Here is an 18,383-nt window from a genome sequence, read left to right on the forward strand (position 1 = left end):
CCTCCTCTTAAAAAAATTTATCATAACCTTTCTACTTTTGAATTATATTTCAACCTTAAATGAAATCAGACAGAAAGCAATGATATGCAGCAAAGACTCTAAAATGAGCAAAGAATACACTGTAGACATATTTCTCTCATTAAAACTCTAACCCACTATTGGACTTTTCAGGTTTGTAAAGCACTGACTGATACTGATTATTCATCAACTTATTCTTGCCTGCAGGCAGATAACTATGTCACATTTGATTACTTTGATGACCTTTTTCTTTCTTTTTCCATTGAGAGTATGAATTATTGTGAAGAAAATCTGATCTTTCACTTAAAGGTCAAAATGCTTCTTTCTGACTCTCATTTATTTTCAAGAAGGTGAATGAACCGTCTTTCATCACTGACACTGTGACAAGTTGATATTTTCTTTACCTCTACCAACTCAAAACTTTAAACTGTGTTTTTTGCAATCTTAGTGTCTGTAGTTCCATTGAAATGTTAAAAAGTAGTTTCTAACCCAGATGTTTCTGTGCCACAAAGACTGATTAGTATCACGTTTTGCTTTTTTTTGAAAATATATCTATTATTTGCTAATAATATTATTGAGTAACATGCATTGCTTTCCTCCAATAACACGGTTCTCTTGTCTTCTGCCTCCCCTTTTCTGCACCTCTGTCTGCTTTTTGCTCTTACGACTTCATGTTTCAGTCTCCTCTGAGTCCTGGCTTTGAGGTAGGTACTAACTCTGCCTAGGAATGTGCTTCACCATCTTTTGCAAGCCAACATTATAATATTAAATTAACATCAGACAGTCATCTGTATTGACTCTATGAGAATACTCAGGTTAGAATTTAGCTCAGAATCCCGCCTGTTGAACTGCAGAAAGCCCATGGGTGGTGGTGTTGGTGGTTGTCTTTTCCTGGTGTTATTGTTTAAGTTTTCACAGTCTTCAAGAAGACAAAGAGCAGTGCAGGCATTAGACCAATAGTTGGTTTATTAGATAAAATTTTGCCCTCAGATTACTTGATTCCATAACATTGGTGTGTTTTCTATGAAGCTGGGCAGACCAGTTGAGAATAGAACAGAACACAGTCAGCACTCACTTTACCTGGTAGCATATTAACTGAAATGTGTGCATGCTGGAACTGTGTCCTGATGCTAGGTACCATAGAACCGTGCCAAGTGAGGTCACCATCCTGATATCCAGCAGTTTTGGTTGGCACCATAAGGCACAAAACAAGGACTGCCTGAAGAGGACTTATAACTTTTCAAGAAAGGAGCTTTGAATCCGTAATGTATTATCACAGTCTATTTAATTATTTTTTAAAAGGATGGTACTAGTGTATGTATTAAGGTCTCAATCCAAGAAGAAATTATATATGGAAAACCACACATTTCCTTCATAAAGGTTTTAAGTAAGACCCCCTCCAAAATTGGCCTTTTGTCTATCTTAAGCAATTAATAACCTAAACATGGGAAAGTCAAGCATTAAAGCAGGATATACAACAGTGCTCTTCTTGTGATAACTTGTTTTGACCAGTTGACTTGTTAATGTTTCGTTTTTCTTATTTCTGTACCTCTGGTGAGTTGAGAGTTGACATATTGTTATTTTCTTTCATGAGACTGTAAATTTCAAATACCATTATTAGTGTCCATTCTAAGATGGTATTGTTAAGGTAACTCTAACATAGGAAGCAAATCAAAATACAACCAGAACATATTCTGGGTTAAAGAAAATTAACAAGTCAAGATATCTTTTTTTTTTTTTTTGCGGTACACGGGCCTCTCACTTGTTGTGGCCTCTCCCGTTGCGGAGCACAGTTTACGGACACGCAGGCTCAGCGGCCATGGCTCACGGCCTAGCCGCTCCGCAGTATGTGGGATCTTTCCGGACCGGGGCACGAACCCGTGTCCCCTGCATCAGCAGGCGGACTCTCAACCACTGCGCCCCTGGGGAAGCCCCAAGTCGAGATATCTTGATTCATAAGATGTAAAATGAAGAGATCTGCTTCTATAATAGTGAATTCCCACGATTGAAAAATTATCCTAGTTCAAAATGTGCCGTACTTAGAAAAGTCTGGGGTGAATGCTAGGTCAGTATAATTTTTGATATTCTTGTAAATTTAAATTTTGTAATTTACAGTGCCGTTCAGACATAATTTTAGATGTGGACTAGTATCTTTCCCTTCAAATTATCCTTTGGGAATAAAGCCAAAAAAGGGCGGGAAGCGTTTTCCACTTCCCTCTCCTGCACTGAAATCGGAGCAGATGGTGTAAAAGAGGACCGAAGGGTAGTTTGCTTTTCTGTGGAAGTTGTACAACTTAAAGGCAGCCAGGCCTTCACGGGATAGCTCCTGAGGGAAACAAGATGCATTTTCTGCATAAGCTATTGTTCTTGAAGTTGTTTATAGCTGGTTTGTTGAAAAGGTAACAAACTTTTCTTCTTTTCTTTATAATGTCCTGGAAGATAATTAGTCATAAAATTTGACCAGTATTTCAGAGAAATATTCTAGTGACAGTTTGTGAGTTGCAGAACTGTTTTGAGAAACCTGGTCATGGCGCCATGTTCAGCATGTCCTAGTCAGAGTTTATATTTTCAGGTTTGTGACTCAAGGATGCAAAAGTATACAAGTGTAGATCAATCCTCTGCCCTCATGGACTTGCAGGAATGGACACTATGGAAACAAAGAAATGTGTTTTTGTAAAAGCTTTCTGGTATTACATTGCAATGATATATATTAATTTACTTAATGTCCTCTATTGATTAGATTGTTTCCTTTTTTTTTTTAAACAATGTGGAAATAGGCATCCTTGTCTGTATTTTTTGCACACTTGTAAACATATTTGTAGGTTTCTCAGTAAGTATTTATTGAATGAATCCAGTAGGTTTTATCCTTAGAAGCCAAGTAGACTAAAGAATATACACATTTTTTTTTGCCAACTAGTTCTTTAAAAGGATGTAAAAGTTTAAATTTATGACTTCACTGACTGCAGTGTATGAGAGTTTCCATTTCATCATAGCCTTCCCAACAATCGATTTTATCAGTATTTTAAAAGGTTTTTTTTTTCACAAATTTGATAGGTAAAATAATTTCTATTCCTAAATATGATTTCTTTACTGGAGAAGAGAAACAACTTTTCATATATTTATTGGACATCTGTATTTCACCTATGGTGAATTGCCTGTCTCTTTCTCTATTGAGTTGCTTTGAATATATATATATTTTTTTTTTCTTTAAACTTAAAAAAATTTTAACATCTTTATTGGAGTATAATTGCTTTACAATGTTGTGTTAGTTTCTGCTGTATAACAAAGTGAATCAGCTATATGTATACATATGTCCCCATATCTCCTCCCTCTTGGATCTCCCTCCCGCCCTCCCTATCCCACCCCTCTAGGTGGTCACAAAGCACTGAGCTGATCTCCCTGTGCTATGTGGCTGCTTCCCACTAGCTATCTATTTTACATTTAGTAGTATATATAAGTCCATGCCACCCTCTCACTTCTTCCCAGCTTACCCTTCCCCTCCCCGTGTCCTCAAGTCCATTCTCTACGTCTGCATCTTTATTCCTGTCCTGCCCCTAGGTTCTTGAGAACCTTTTTTTTTAGATTCACATATATGTGTTAGCATACGGTATTTGTTTTTCTCTTTCTGACTTATTTCACTCTGTATGACAGACTCTAGGTCCATCCACCTCACTACAAATAACTTAATTTCGCTTCTTTTTATAGCTGAGTAATATTCCATTGTCTATATGTGCCACATCTTCTTTATACATTCATCTGTCGATGGACACTTAGGTTGCTTCCATGCCCTGGCTATTGTAAATAGTGCTGCAGTGAACACTGTGGTACATGACTCTTTTTTTGAGTTATGGTTTTCTTAGGGTGTATGCCCAGTAGTGGGATTGCTGGGTCATACGGTAGTTCTATTTTTAGTTTTTTAAGGAACCTCCATACTGTTCTCCATAGTGGCTGTATCAATTTACATTCCCACCAGCAGTGCAAGAGGGTTCCCTTTTCTCCACACCCTCTCCAGCATTTATTGTTTGTAGACTTTTTGATGATGGCCATTCTGACTGGTGTGAGGTGATACCTCATTGTAGTTTTCATTTGCATTTCTCTAATGGTTAGTGATGTTGAGCATCCTTTCATATGTTTGTTGGCAATCTGTATATCTTCTTTGGAGAAATGTCTATTTAGGTCTTCTGCCCATTTTTGGATTTGGTTGTTTGTTTTTTGATGTTGAGCTGCATGAGCTGCTTGTATATTTTGGAGATTAATCCTTTGTCAGTTGCTTCATTTGCAAATATTTTCTCCCATTCTGAGGGTTGTCTTTTTGTCTTGTTTATGGTTTCCTTTGCTGTGCAAAAGCTTTTAAGTTTCATTAGGTCCCATTTGTTTATTTTTGTTTTTATTTCCATTTCTCTAGGAGGTGGGTCAAAAAGGATCTTGCTGTGATTGGTGTCACAGAGTGTCCTGCCTATGTCTTCCTCTAAGAGTTTTATAGTGTCTGGCCTTACATTTAGGTCTTTAATTGAATATATATTGTGATAGTAATCCTCTATCTGTTAATCTGTGATGGAAGTATATTTTCAGTTTTACATGTGTTTTTCATGGCTTTTTCCCATACTGATATTTTAATACAGAGAAAACATTTTCACTCATTATCTTACTCTACATGGAATACTATTGAAAATAAATCAATGTAGGCAGATTAAACATAATATTCTTTTCAAATGATTCAAGAGAATAGTCTTTTCTTGACGTAAATGAGCTGAAGTCAAGGTAGAAAATGAAGCAGAATTAAAGACACTGGTGTCCTTTGCAACAACAGGATACAATGATGACACAATATTTTTTTAAGTTAAGTAGGCCTTATGGAGTTTTTTTAAAATTTAAGAACTTTACTGAAGTTATTTTAAATATTTTTAAATGTCTTTAAGGAAGCATTTACTATTACAGCTTTGAAGTTAAGAGGCTCTAGAGAGAATTTTTTTTTTTTGGTGAAATTAAATGCTTCTAGACTAGTCTTCTTGGTAATTCTTAACAGTCAGACTGCCTTACAGTAAGATATTATTAGGAAATACATTGCTCATTCCAAAAGCTTTCTCTATGTTTGACTGTTTACCCTTCACATCCTTTAGTTTTTACAAAATTTGGACGATATTCAGTTTACCTTTTTATGTGAGGGTGCGTATTTTCTAAATAATACTTTTCCATAAACCACTATTATTTTTTATAGAGTTTCCTGAGTCACATTTAATTCAGACAAGTATTGTAGTAAAAGGAACTCTTGTCTGCATACTCTCCTAGAAAACCTCCCCCCAAAATGACTCATTCAGTTGCTGTTTCTGTTCATTAATAAATAAGTAAAGACAAGAGAATACCACTATTGCATTACCTATCTGTAATTGGGTATGATCCTGATACACTTTATAATAGTTAAGGCAGATTCTTTTCAAATGAGCAAATACTGGGGAAAAAGTTTATTTCTAATGAAACTATGGTGAAATTTCTGGCCCAATAAATATTTACCAGGATATTTTCCAAAGTAGCAAAAGTCTATCTAGAGGTAGACACTTTAATTGTTATGCTTGTGTTCTGGAGTTCCAGGAATCCTGGTGATTCATCTGAATTAAGAAGTCATTTTTCCATTTAAATATGAACCATGACATCCAGTTCGTTAGCCAGATATTGCAAGATTTCTTTTGATGATTGTACAGACTAGTTCTCTAAATTCAAACCTTGGCAGTGTATACTTCCAGTGAGGAAAAGACATCCAAGAATTATTTAACTGGCACTTTTCCACCTCCTGAGAGGCAGAAGAGAGTATGTGCAGTGGTGCGTTTGTCGGGAAGGAGCCCATCAGTAAAATTAAGAGTGTGAGGCCTTCTTTGATGTGCTATTAATCAGCTGTTGCCTGATTTCATTCAATTTGTCTGGCTTGTCATCTGTACATTATTATTTCATGTTCTGAACATAGACTTCCAGGTGTGTAATTCTAAGTACGAACACAGCTGGAGAGTTCTTCATGAATTCCACTGGGGAAGAGGACATCAAGTACCACTTGTCCACAGTTACAAACATACAGGTCTTTGGAACAAATGGATCTTTAGTGAAGTCCCTGAAGGGCCTGCACTCACATCGGGAAGGTACCTTGGCCTCCGTAACACTCTGCACTGCCATGACTTAAGACACAAAACATTGCTCTCTGCTTTAAGATGCAAAGCAACCCCCCCACGCACCCAGTGACCAGTAACAGGCATTTGCTTAGTGGCTATCTGTGTCCATCTAATGTCACGCCAGGCCTGTCAGATTTAAGTCTCTGCTCCTTAAATTCCTCACCAATCATAACTACTAAGCTCCAAGGCAGTAATCACTGGGAAAATCTCTTTCTAGATTATTTCATTCAGCTTTCCCGTTAGCTCGTAAACCGAGGCCAGGCACCTGTCAATTCAGTCAAGGTTAAATACCATGAGAATATGTGTCCCTAAAATCACTTTTGAATTTTCCACATGATCTGCTTACCTTCCAGTTCACTTTCTATATGACAGTCGAAGCCCTCAACTTGTTGACATGCAGAGTTATCTTCTTCCTCAGCGGAAATGCTTTTTTATTTTATGAGTGTATAGTGTGTGGAGTTAAGGTTGCATTGCCTTCAAGGATAAGGAGAGCCAGTACTTGTATTATGTCTCCCCTTTCCTCCAGGAACCCAGAGATTTGGAAGATGTCAGTAACTGACATTTTGAAAGAACAGTGCATTGTAATTTGTAACAAGTTCTCCAGGGGTCTAGTGCTTTCCCTGGAAAAGGTGGATTGCTTAAGAAAATAGTAAGGTTCCTTTATCCTTCATTTCTGTTTACTCAAGAAGAGTGAGGCAGTATAAAAGTTAATGTAACTTCTAAGACTGCTTCAGCACTCAGCAAATCCAGATCACCGTGTATTTTTAATAAGAGATTATATATGTTGTTACTATGAAATCTTTCACAAATTGCTGCAAACATTAACAATGGATTCTCCACTGTAAAACAGCATCCATCCCCACTAAGCAGGGGGCACACTTTTTTTTATTTCTGCTCTGTGGCAGTCCTTTTCACTGTTATGAAAAGGTGTTGATTAGATTTTATTTATGCTACATATTTAGGGTATCCAACTGAGGAACCAAACTCATTTATCTGGCACACTTGGCAGGTAGTTCAAGGCCTGTAGAATCAGAATTGTAACAGAATAGCACTGAACAATTTAAAACTCGCCAAACACCGTAGCTCTACTCAGCGAACTACAGGGCATGGCAACATGCCATGTTCGCATGTTCGTATGTGCACCTCAATTCCCAGGGCTCTTCAAACTTGTCTGTTGCCCAAGAACTGCTCTGTGCTGGGAAATCCTGGACTCCCCATGTCTGAGGTGAAATATTCATCTCAGTGTTGTTGACAGAAGTCGATTGTTTCTTTTTTGCTTCGTAAAATAGCCTCAGACTAAGCATTCACAGCCGTGTTTTACTAGCAGTGACAATGGGTGGCATTCGATAATCATTTCCAAGTGGGATAAACAGGTTTCAGAGTATATAAAAGAAATCTCTAGGCAGTCTGAAGATTAGGAGGACTGAGTTGTCCTAAACAGAATTTTAACTGCTAGTAATAGTCAACATAGTCATTGCATGGCAAGACTCACTTCAGGATCCACACCCAATGCCTCTTCTTCAGGAAACTCCTTTTCTGAATGACCCCTTTATCTCCATCATGGAAGTGGTTTATCTTTTCTTCGAACCTTCATACATATGGGCACTTATTCTGTGTGAGGCAGTATTCCAGAAGTTGGTGATACAGTGATGAACAAAATTGTCAAGTTCCCCTTCTCATGGAACTTATATTCTACTGAAGGGAGACAGTAAAAACCTAATAAACAAAGAGGTAAATAAGATAGTTGTGCTCTGCAGTAATGGCTCTGGAGGGGACGTGATGATGTGCCAGAGAGTACCACAGAGTGGAGGGGATGTGGGCAGGAAGTGAGGTGATCTGGAGGCGTCCTGGAGAAGGTGATATATGACCTGGAATCTGAAGAATGAGACAGAACCATCTATGCCTATAGAAGGGAAGAGCACATGTTGTTGATAGTAACAGTTATGTTGTGTCCAGAATTCTATTGAATAGTAAACTCATTGGGCACAGAGACTGGTCCTTGTATGTCCTGTAGCATCTGACTTGAGCCTTTAGGTAGGATTTGTCCCAGTAAGCACTTGTTAAATTACATAGATCCATCTGGATGGCAGTAGGAGCAAACTGTTACAAGGTGCTATTCTGCACAGTTCTTTGATAATCAAAAAATGCCAGATCATAAAACTTCTAGAGTAAAAGATTAATGTTTGGTTGGCTGTGTTTCACATAGCTGTGCTGGTATCTTTTAAGCATAACAGCACCTGAACAGGAAAGTTGGCAGGCAACTGAGTGATACTTATACAATAGAGGCTGTGTATTATGCTAATCATTATGTTCTAGAAAACATGCATGACTCAGATGCTATCCTCTGGGCACAGACAAGTCGCTTGAAAGTCTCTTCTGTAGGTCAAGGTTAAGGGGTTCACAATATTTTCACTTTGCATTTTGGCAAGTAGAACATACTATTACTTGATTTTTCTTGTTTCCTGTGAACTCTTCCTTCATGACTTAAATGAAGGGAAGAAAATACTTTCTATTTTTATATTAGCATAAAACCAGGGGATGTGAGAACTGGGAGAGGCTATATAAAGAGAGGAATCATTATTATCATCTGGAACAAGAATACCTGGGGCTTCCCTGGTGGCGCAGTGGTTGAGAGTCCGCCTGCCGGGGACACGGGTTCGTGTCCTGGTCCGGGAAGATCCCACATGCCGCGAAGCGGCTGGGCCCGTGAGCCATGGCCGCTGAGCCTGTGCATCCGGAGCCTGTGCTCCGAAACAGGAGAGGCCACAACAGTGAGAGGCCCATGTACCGCAAAAACAAAGAAAAGAATACCTTAGTTCATAGTTCTGCTTCTACAGGCTGTGCGATCTTGGGCAAATGATGTAGTCTCTCTATGATTCAGTTTCCTTATCTTTAAAAAACCTGGTGGTCATGAGGTTTAAATGAGTTGATGAATGTAAAGTGCTACGAAAAGAATCTGGCACCTACAAAGGTTATAGAAAGTGTTTTATGTCGTGATCTAGTTCAGAGGTCTCAGACTCCCCATGACCAGATTTATTCCCCAAATCAGTTGACTGGCACAACGTTTCAGAATTTTTTCAAGAGTCGCTAATGTCGAGAAATAGAGTTATTTCATAAAGCAGCTAGATCTTCTGCTTCTTTTGCAAAACTAAGAGGTCAGGAAACATAGGGCTTTCATACTCACAGCCATTAGCAGTCTTTGATCCATCCCTTTTCAACCGAGCCTGTCCTCTCCGATTTACTGTAGTCTCCACCATTCTCTATTGCATCCCTGACACCATTAGTATTAGCAGCCTACAGGTATTATTGATATTTGAGCTTGCCACCTGTCCTCTTTCCAGAGCAGAAGGGTTCTGACAGATTTTGTTTTCATGTTGGAGATGCCAGGTAGGGACGAGGAGCAGGTAGACAAGTACAGAGAACAGTTCCAGTGGAAAACATTCCTTAGTCAATTGTACTCACTTAAAATTGAAACCCTGTAGAGCAAGTGTGTCAATGTTACAGTGCATGTAATACTAAATTTTTTTAAAAGCTTATATTAACAGTCTGTATTTTGAACATCTCTATTGAAATGTCTCATCCATTATTTGCATGCATTTATTGCTTGAAGACATTCATTTTTGTTTAGTTCAAGCAGTGCTTATTACTTATCTTTACCAGGCACTTCTTTCCATTAACAGAGGACAAACATGATTAAGACGTTGTCCTTCCCTTAGGAGCTTATTGTGTCCTTCCCTTAGGAGCTTATGATTAAGACCAAAAAGAGTCCCAAAAATGAGGAGTCCAAAAAGTGATGTCAACACGTACGCTAAAGTGTTCTCTACTTTTCTATTTCTCTTTGATTCAAGGGGAGTTTATGTCACCCCAAATCCAGTCCTCAATATGGGTCTGTGAAATGGATTTTAGTTAATAAACATAAATATCTTAATAGTGGAGAAGTTTTTATTTGAATCTTGTTTTTTAGACAGTGACTTTCATCTCTCAGGAAGTCTTATGTTTGATTTTTCCATAAATGACAACAAGAAACCACAAGTAAGGGCCATTTTTCCCCTCTGTTTTCTAGCTTAACTAATAAAGAGAATTCATTTTGAACTGTGAAGTGGAATATACCTTGTTGGGAAATTGTTTCATGGTCCTGTTGAATGTTTAAAGATGTGCTGGCAGTTGGAGTTTCCATAATGTAATCTAACCAGTCATTTCCTGGGATGGTTCCAAACTTGCTGAGTCATCAATTTAATACACCAGGTTAAAAAACAGATTCAGTCTCTAGAAAAGCAAGATGCATTGCCTCTGTAAGTAGGTGTTCAGTGCATATAGTTTTAACTTTGGCAATCATTTCAAATGAAATATTGTTAGCATGAGGATGTTACAGACACTTCAGGACACCAGTCTTTTAAAAAAAGTGTAATCTGTATAATCTTTATTTAATATCTAATCCCGCCTTTAAATTCAGCTTTCATCATTTTTTTGTTCTCGTATTCTCTCTCATCTATGATGTGATACCTCTTACAATGAGAACAAGAGATCTTTATACTTTTCGTCATCTATAATTTGCCAAATCCGATTTACATCATTTACATCAATCCATCCCAATACCATATTGTACAGTGATGTCAGTTCTCACAAAAGTTCCACACCTGTAATGTGATCCAAACTCCTCCACTCAGGAAGAGAACAGTTCATAGGACCAGTGGCTAATGTAAAAATGTAAATTTTTAGAAGCACATCCTCCTGCAAGTGCCTACCATAATTATAGAGAGAGAAGAGAATTTTATAGCTGTTCAGAGTTTTGAGCCAGTTTTTGTCCTGCACAAAATAATGAAGCAGAATGAAACAAAATGTTGCTGTTCCCTTTCCAAAACATTTCAACTTTCCTCCCTGTTCCCTTAAAAAAAAAAAAAAAAAAAAAACACTCATTCTGCAGATTGCCCAGGTTCACCAAACACACAGTGCCAAACTGGAGCAGCAAGTAACAGTGGAAATGAATTTAAACACCATTTAGTTAACCTAGTAAAACTAGTGTTAATGGGTAAGAGAGAGTTTTCTCTTTACCAGAATTAAAGAAAGATGTTATTTAAAACTGTAAAGTTCTATACATATTATAATTAAGTATAAAAATCTACAAATAAATAAAAAATAAAATGAAGTTAATGAAGAAATACAATGATACCATATCTCTTTACTTTGCATAATAATGCATAACATCCATAAAAGCTGTTATTTAAATCAACTTTGACTTGCTAAGTCTACTTTCATATTGAAGTTATCTTAAAGTCCAAGCTAGTTGGATTTAGATCAGTGAGATTTTTTAAACCATCCCGTTTCATTTAAAATTACTAATTTCTGAATTTTCGCCTACTCTGTAGCTTGATGCATCAAACAAACATACTGTAATTGTGGATTTCTGATGTATGTACCTTCAAATAAAACTTCACATAAAAATTGCAATTACAACTAGTAACTTTCTTAAAATAGTAACTGAATATGAATTATTAATCAAACTCTATCACTGATTCTGAAAAGCCTTAGAAGCATTTAGTTTGCTTTCATATTATTGGAAGGAATAATTGGCAGGATTCCAGAAATGATGGTTTTTGAACATTTATATAAACAGTGATATATAGATAGATATTATAAATATAAATTTATATTACAGGTCAATGGCCTTGTTTCGTAAGATCTTATTTTTCTGTTTGTTTACAATTTTCTGTTTGTTTTACAAGTAAGGACTCTGGGCCACAAAGTAACAGCCAATTTCTTTTCCCTAAACTCGTGTAACGTTTTAAAATTCCTTATGTAATCTTGCCTTGAAGGTAATAAACGAAATGACTTCTCAAGAATAATTCTGGTTCTTGTAGTTTATGGCAGTGTTTATGTGAATGTTATCATGTTGGATGAAAAGAAAACATTCAGTTTTATCAGATTGCTTCTTGCTCTTCTAAGTGAATTTGCCCCATGGTATACTGAGTAGTCCTACATTAAACTGGCCTTGTTAACACAGCCAAGAATTAGGTCTCTTTAATTAAGGAAAGTAACTGAAAGGTGATTTGGTCAACTTTTCATATGATTTTCCAAATCTGAGAACATTTTAAGTCTGCTAAGAAAGTGTGACATCACGTCAGCTTTTATTCTGAGTGTTGAAACTTTCCAACTATGGAAAAATATCACTTTTCATTTTAGTGTATGCTTAAAACTGGCCCATTGGATATAGTTAAAGCAGGGACCTAACCCTACAAATTTAATTATTTTCCAGTAAAATTCAATTCCATTGAAGATATTTATTCAATATATTTATGATTCTGGTTTGGCAAACCTTTGGCTCATCTTTAAAAGTGCCCTAGATCTCTCTGCAAGAGTTGAGCCCTTCCAGAATAATTATGCTTTGTAGTTTTATTTTATGGAATTGAAATTATAAATGTAACTGTAGACATAATATCCCTAAGTAGAACCTCATCTCAAATTTCTTTTTATTGCAGCTGGTGAATCTGCAAATCAAAAATTTCCCATTTGGTAATAAATGGTATTACCTTTTGATGCAGATAGGCATTGAAAAGGATGGAAATTGTCTGTAAATATGATTTGTTTCTCATCAGTAATTATTTCAAATCAGAAATTAACTGAGTAATGTGATAATACAAGGGCTCTAGAAGCAGACAAGTGTAGGTTCATGTTTTGGCTCCACTGTTTATTAGCATTTGACCCAAAAGAGTATATTTAAACTTTATGAGCTTAGATCCTCAACTATAGATAACCAGGCCTGTCTTGTAAGGTGCCTAACACAGTGATTATTAAGAGTTAATACTAAGCTAAGAGCTTAATAAATGAGATATATAATTATAATAACTGTTAAAAAGTAATTCAGTTCTTTTATTCCAGTGATTATTTTTCCTGATGATTCCCAAGTACATTTCCATGATATCAAGAGATACCATGAAACTGTTCAAAAACATTGTAAACACAGTTAAATTTATTTTATTTTATTTTTTTAAAAACGTTTACTGGAATATAGTTGCCTTACAATATTGTGTTAGTTTCTACTGTACAGCAAAGTGACTCAGCTATACGTATACATATATCCCCTGTTTTTTTGACTTCCTTCTCGTTTAGGTTATCACAGAGCATTGAGTAGAGTTCCCTGAGCTATACAGTAGGTTCTCATTAGTTATCTATTTTATACATAGTATCATTAGTGTATATATGATACTATATACAATAGTGTATATATGTCAATCCCAATCTCCCCATTCATCCCATCTCCCCTTTCCCCCTTGGTATCCATATGTTTGTTCTCTGTGTCTGTGTCTCTGTTTCTGCTTTGTAAATAAGATCGTCTATACCAACTTTTTCAGATTCCATATATATGCGTTAATATACGATGTTTTTTTTCTCTTTATGACTTACTTCACTTCATTTATTTTTTTTAATCTATGTACTGGGCTGATTAATTACAAAATGAGAAACAAGAGTGCACAGAGATATAATTGTAACCGAAACATTAATATTTGTGTGTCTTATATAATCCAGTAGTCACTATGTTTTTCAATTATATAAATGATAGTATAATTTTAACCCTTTACTTTTATGGTTGAGGAGTAATTTTAAATTATATTCATTTTTTTCTTGGAGGGAATCCAAAGAAGCTGTAGGCCCTGTTCATATGAAGTACTAGATTGGACAGATTGGGGGAATTTGCTTTTCATTTTTTATCTTCCTGAACTGCTTGCATTTCCTATATGTAAAACTTTAGAAAATGTCAATGACGTAATATATGGAGTGGGATTAAGAACGATTTTTTGGTTTGCTTTCAACTTTATATTTCTGCATTAAACTAATGAAATTGAAAAGCTGCAAATTATTTGAAAGTCCTAGAAGTAAGGTTCAAATAGTTTGATCTCCAATTCTCTTCTTTTCATACTTTAAAAATAAAGTAACTCAGAAAAGAAATTAAGGGGAAATAAATGACATTAATGAACAGAAACATAGTTTTAGTTTATTCCTCTCACATTCTTAAGGATCAAACCACTAAATACAATAGTAAAATAAAAGGCAATTTAAAAATACACAAATATATTATGCTGTGTCAGGGTCACTTGCATCTTACCATATCACTCTGAGAACATCACTACTATATGAACAGCTGGATGTGCTTTATTGGGAAAATGATTTTTCTCTTTGTGTCAGTATTTCTGCACTAGTGCTTTGGCTCAATAATGAATACATGAGACCTTTTGTTGGAAAATAAAATTTTAAAAAATGAAAATAAAAATATATAAATCAGATAGTCTCTTATATCTTATTGTCCTTTATTGTTTTTCAAACATATAGCAAAAGTCACCATCAGAGTCATTCATTGGTCGAGAGAAGAGGTCGAATTCCCAGTCATACATTGGACGACCCATCCAGCTCGACAAGATCTTGCTGTCCAAAGTTAAAGTGCCGCACACTTTCGTCATCCACTCCTACACCCGGCCCACTGTGTGCCAGTACTGCAAGAAGCTTCTCAAGGGGCTCTTCAGGCAGGGCCTGCAGTGCAAAGGTAAGGACGATCTTGCCACCAAGTATTTGTCAACCGCCGAAGTTTGAGCCTCACCTATTTGAAATGACTATTTTTCCCACACCTTCTCTTTCTGATGCATGCTTGGTTTTGATTTGTTTTCTTTTAAAATGATTGTGATTAGATTGCAGATTCAACTGTCACAAACGTTGTGCACCAAAAGTACCCAACAACTGCCTTGGCGAAGTGACCATTAACGGAGGTAGGTAAAAGGTCAGCTGTCACATCTATGCTTCTTTTCCCTCTTAAGGCATGTGTCAGTTAGGACTTAGCGGGATTTTTTTACTTTTAATTTCTTCCATTCAGATACTCGTGACCCAAACCAAAGTAAATTACGGCCTCTGTCCTACTTTACTGTAAAAAAGCACCCATCATTGCGTTGTGATAAAGACCAGAGATTTTCTTGATTTTTACATGGTGAACCAGCTAGTACTGAAAACTTGGATATCCAGGATTTCTTCCCCAGCTCACTTATTTTTCTACACCTATTCTAGTTCATTCAGAAGCGTAGAAATTGTTGGAATGCCTCCCAGTTATAGCTATCAGTCTCATCCTCCATCCTTTTCATTCCCAGCATTGAGACAGAAGTTAACTTTTCTTCCCTGTCTGTCAAGGAAGGGAAGAATCACAGAAATTGACCTACCAGGAAATAGTTACAACTCTCTTCCTCCACCTGCTTACTATTCTCATTATGTATGTGCTTGTTAACCCGCATCTTTAATAATAATAAAAGGAACTTTAATTTAGACAATTAAAAACTACATATTCTTTTCTATATTGGGGAATATTCCTTTGGGAAAACTTTAATTGTATAAATTAAGATTGAAGGAATTCTAAGAAAAACGCTATGTCCTAAAGGAACAGCTCTCATTTTCTTCCCTGGTAGAATTCCTGATGGATTCTGACCAAAATATTTGACTTAGTGTCCCAGGCTGACTTTTTCCATAGATAGTAGACTGTGTTATATTTTCAGTCTGTTATCAGTTTGCTGATTCCTCTGGGAAGAAAACTGGTGATAAAAGACTGGAGCAACAGGTTGAGTATTTCTGTTGCTAAAATCCTGAAGAACAAGTGATTATGTATGTTCTCCAACTTTCTTCTCTAGAAGAAGAAGAGAAAGCTCTCTAGGAAAACATTCCCATAGTCGTTTCTGGCTTCAAGATGCATGACTTAGCTGCCAAACTCAAAAGCTTGGCAATCTTCCCGCTTTCTGTGGCATATGGTATTGATTTTGTTCAGGCCCAGGAAATGTCAATGTGTACTTGATAACTAGAACCAAAGGGAAACAGTGTAGTTTATGTTATGTTGATTAATTTGAAATTGCATTTTTCCATACAGTCAGAAAAATCTGGAAAAATGTGCATTTTCCAAGCTTGGCAGGCTAGGGTCTCTGATCAATCTGTTTTCTAACTTTAAAGTAAGTACTTTGCCTTAGTAAGTAATTATAATTTACTACATTACCATCAGCTATATAATGACAGGATTCAGTATTACTTCGAATATCAAATATCTTAGGCTTATGTGACCATATATTAGAATCCATGATTTTAAAAGTTACTGGAATATCAAGAATCAGTGACCTTGAGTGTTCTTGCATGTCAAAGTTTCCCACATCCTCCCATGTATTTCTTTTTCCCACCAGGGCTGTACTACTGAAATAAGATTCGTATCCTCTTCACTGGTGCCTGGTATCACTTTGCTTCCTAGCACTTTGTTTCTGTCTCACCCTTGGCTTCCTTCCAAGGCTTCCCATGACTTTTCATGCTTTTTGGCTTAGGGGCACAAAAAACGAGCATCTGCTCGTAAAATTATATATTCATCCTCTCATTCATTCAGGTGACTATGAACTAAAATTTAAAAGGAAAGTGAAAGAAAAGAAAAATTCTTCACATAACTATATTTTTAGGGCTTCCAGTTGATTTGCTTTAAGATTGCCTAACTTTCTCTTAAGTCCTGGCTCCAGGATTCCAGGCTTATCTTCATGGGCACAAAACAATTTTTTAGATTTGCTTAGCCCTGGGGCAGAGTCTGATGTAGTCATGGAAGAAGGGAGCGATGACAATGACAGTGAAAGAAACAGTGGGCTCATGGATGACATGGAAGAGGCAATGGTCCAAGATGCTGAGATGGTCATGGCAGAGTGCCAGAACGACAGTGGGGAGATGCAGGATCCAGACCCAGACCACGAGGACTCCAACAGAACCATCAGGTGAGGGCTGCAACCCCAGCTTTGGCCAAACAGGGGAACCCCAAGTGGTATGTACTTTTTAAAGCTCTTTGATATTTTTATCTGTTATAAACTTCAAGTGTGCATTCACAGGCATACCTCGTCTTACTGCTTTATTGCACTTCAAAGGTATTCCGTTTTTTTTACAAATTGAAGGTTTGTGGCAACCTAGGGTAGTGCACATCTATCAGTGCCATTTTTTCCACAGCGTGTGCTCACTTTGTGTCTCTGTGTCATATTTTGGTAATTCTTACAAGATTTCAAACTTTTTCCTTATTATTATATTAGTTAGGGTAATCTGTGTTTAGCAGTCTTTGAGGTTACTATTGTAATTGTTTTGGGACACCACAAACCATGGCCAGTATAATACAGTATACTTAATCGATAAATGGTGTGTGTGTTCTGACTGCCCCACCAACCAGCCGTTCTCCAGTCTCTCTCCACTTCCTCTGGCCTCTCTATTCCCTGAGATACAGCAATATTGAAATTAGGCCAGTTAATAAACCCTACAATGGCCTCTCAGTGTTCAAGTGAAAGGAAGAGTCACACGTCTCTCACTTTAAATAAAAAGCTGGCAATAAGTAAGATTAGTGAGGAAAGCATGTTGAAAGCTGAGATGGGCCAAAAGCTAGGCCTCTTGAGCTAAACAGTCAGCCAAGTTGTCATGCAAAGTAAAAGTTCTTCATAGTATTAAAAGTGCTACTTCAGCAAACACGTGAATAATAAGAAAGCAAAACAACATTATTGCTGAAGGAAAAAGTTTCGGTGGTCTTGATAGAAGGTCAAACCAGCCACAACATTCCCTTAAAGCAAAGCCTAATCTAGACCAAGATCCTAATTCTTTTCAAGTCTGTGAAAGCTGAGAAAGGTGAGGAAGCTGCAGGAGAAAAGTTTGAAGCTAGTAGAGATTGATTTACACGGCGTTTAAGGAAATAAGCCATCTCCATAGCATAAAAGTACAAGGGGGGGAAGCATGAAGTGCTGATATAGAAGCTTCAGCAAGTTACCAAAATATCTAGCTAAGACAATAAATGAGGGTGGCTACACTAAACATCACACTTGCAATGTAGATGACACAGCCTTATATTGGAAGACAGTGCCATCTCGGACTTTCACAGCTAGAGAGAAGACGATGCCTGGCTTCAAAGCTTCAAAGGACAGGCTGACTCTGCAGCTGGTAACCTTTAAGTTGAAACCAATGCTCATTTACCATTCTGAAAATCTTAGGGCCCTTAAGAATTATGCCAAATCCACTCTACTTATGCTCTGTAGATGGAACAACAAAGCCTGGATGACAGCATATCTGTTTACAACATAGTTTACTGAATATTTTAAGTCCGCTGTTGAGACTTATTGCTCAGAAAAAAATATTCCTTTCAAAATGCTACTGCTCACTGACAATGCACCTGGTCACCCAAGAGCTCTG

At 36.9% G+C, this 18,383-nt stretch overlaps 1 protein-coding gene across 2 annotated transcripts in view; it reads left to right on the forward strand.

The window, feature by feature from the left end:
• Positions 1-18,383, forward strand: part of PRKD1 (protein kinase D1) — a 333,614-nt gene that overhangs the window by 260,482 nt on the left and 54,749 nt on the right. For both annotated transcript variants that reach the window (XM_079905696.1, XM_079905697.1), the window contains 3 exons: positions 14,502-14,712; positions 14,855-14,932; positions 16,735-16,939. In XM_079905696.1, the coding sequence (XP_079761822.1) occupies positions 14,502-14,712; positions 14,855-14,932; positions 16,735-16,939 (494 nt within the window). The remainder of the gene's footprint in view (positions 1-14,501; positions 14,713-14,854; positions 14,933-16,734; positions 16,940-18,383) is intronic.

The sequence above is a fragment of the Stenella coeruleoalba genome (assembly GCF_951394435.1).
Source record: "Stenella coeruleoalba genome assembly, chromosome: 2".
Lineage (NCBI taxonomy): Eukaryota > Metazoa > Chordata > Mammalia > Artiodactyla > Delphinidae > Stenella > Stenella coeruleoalba.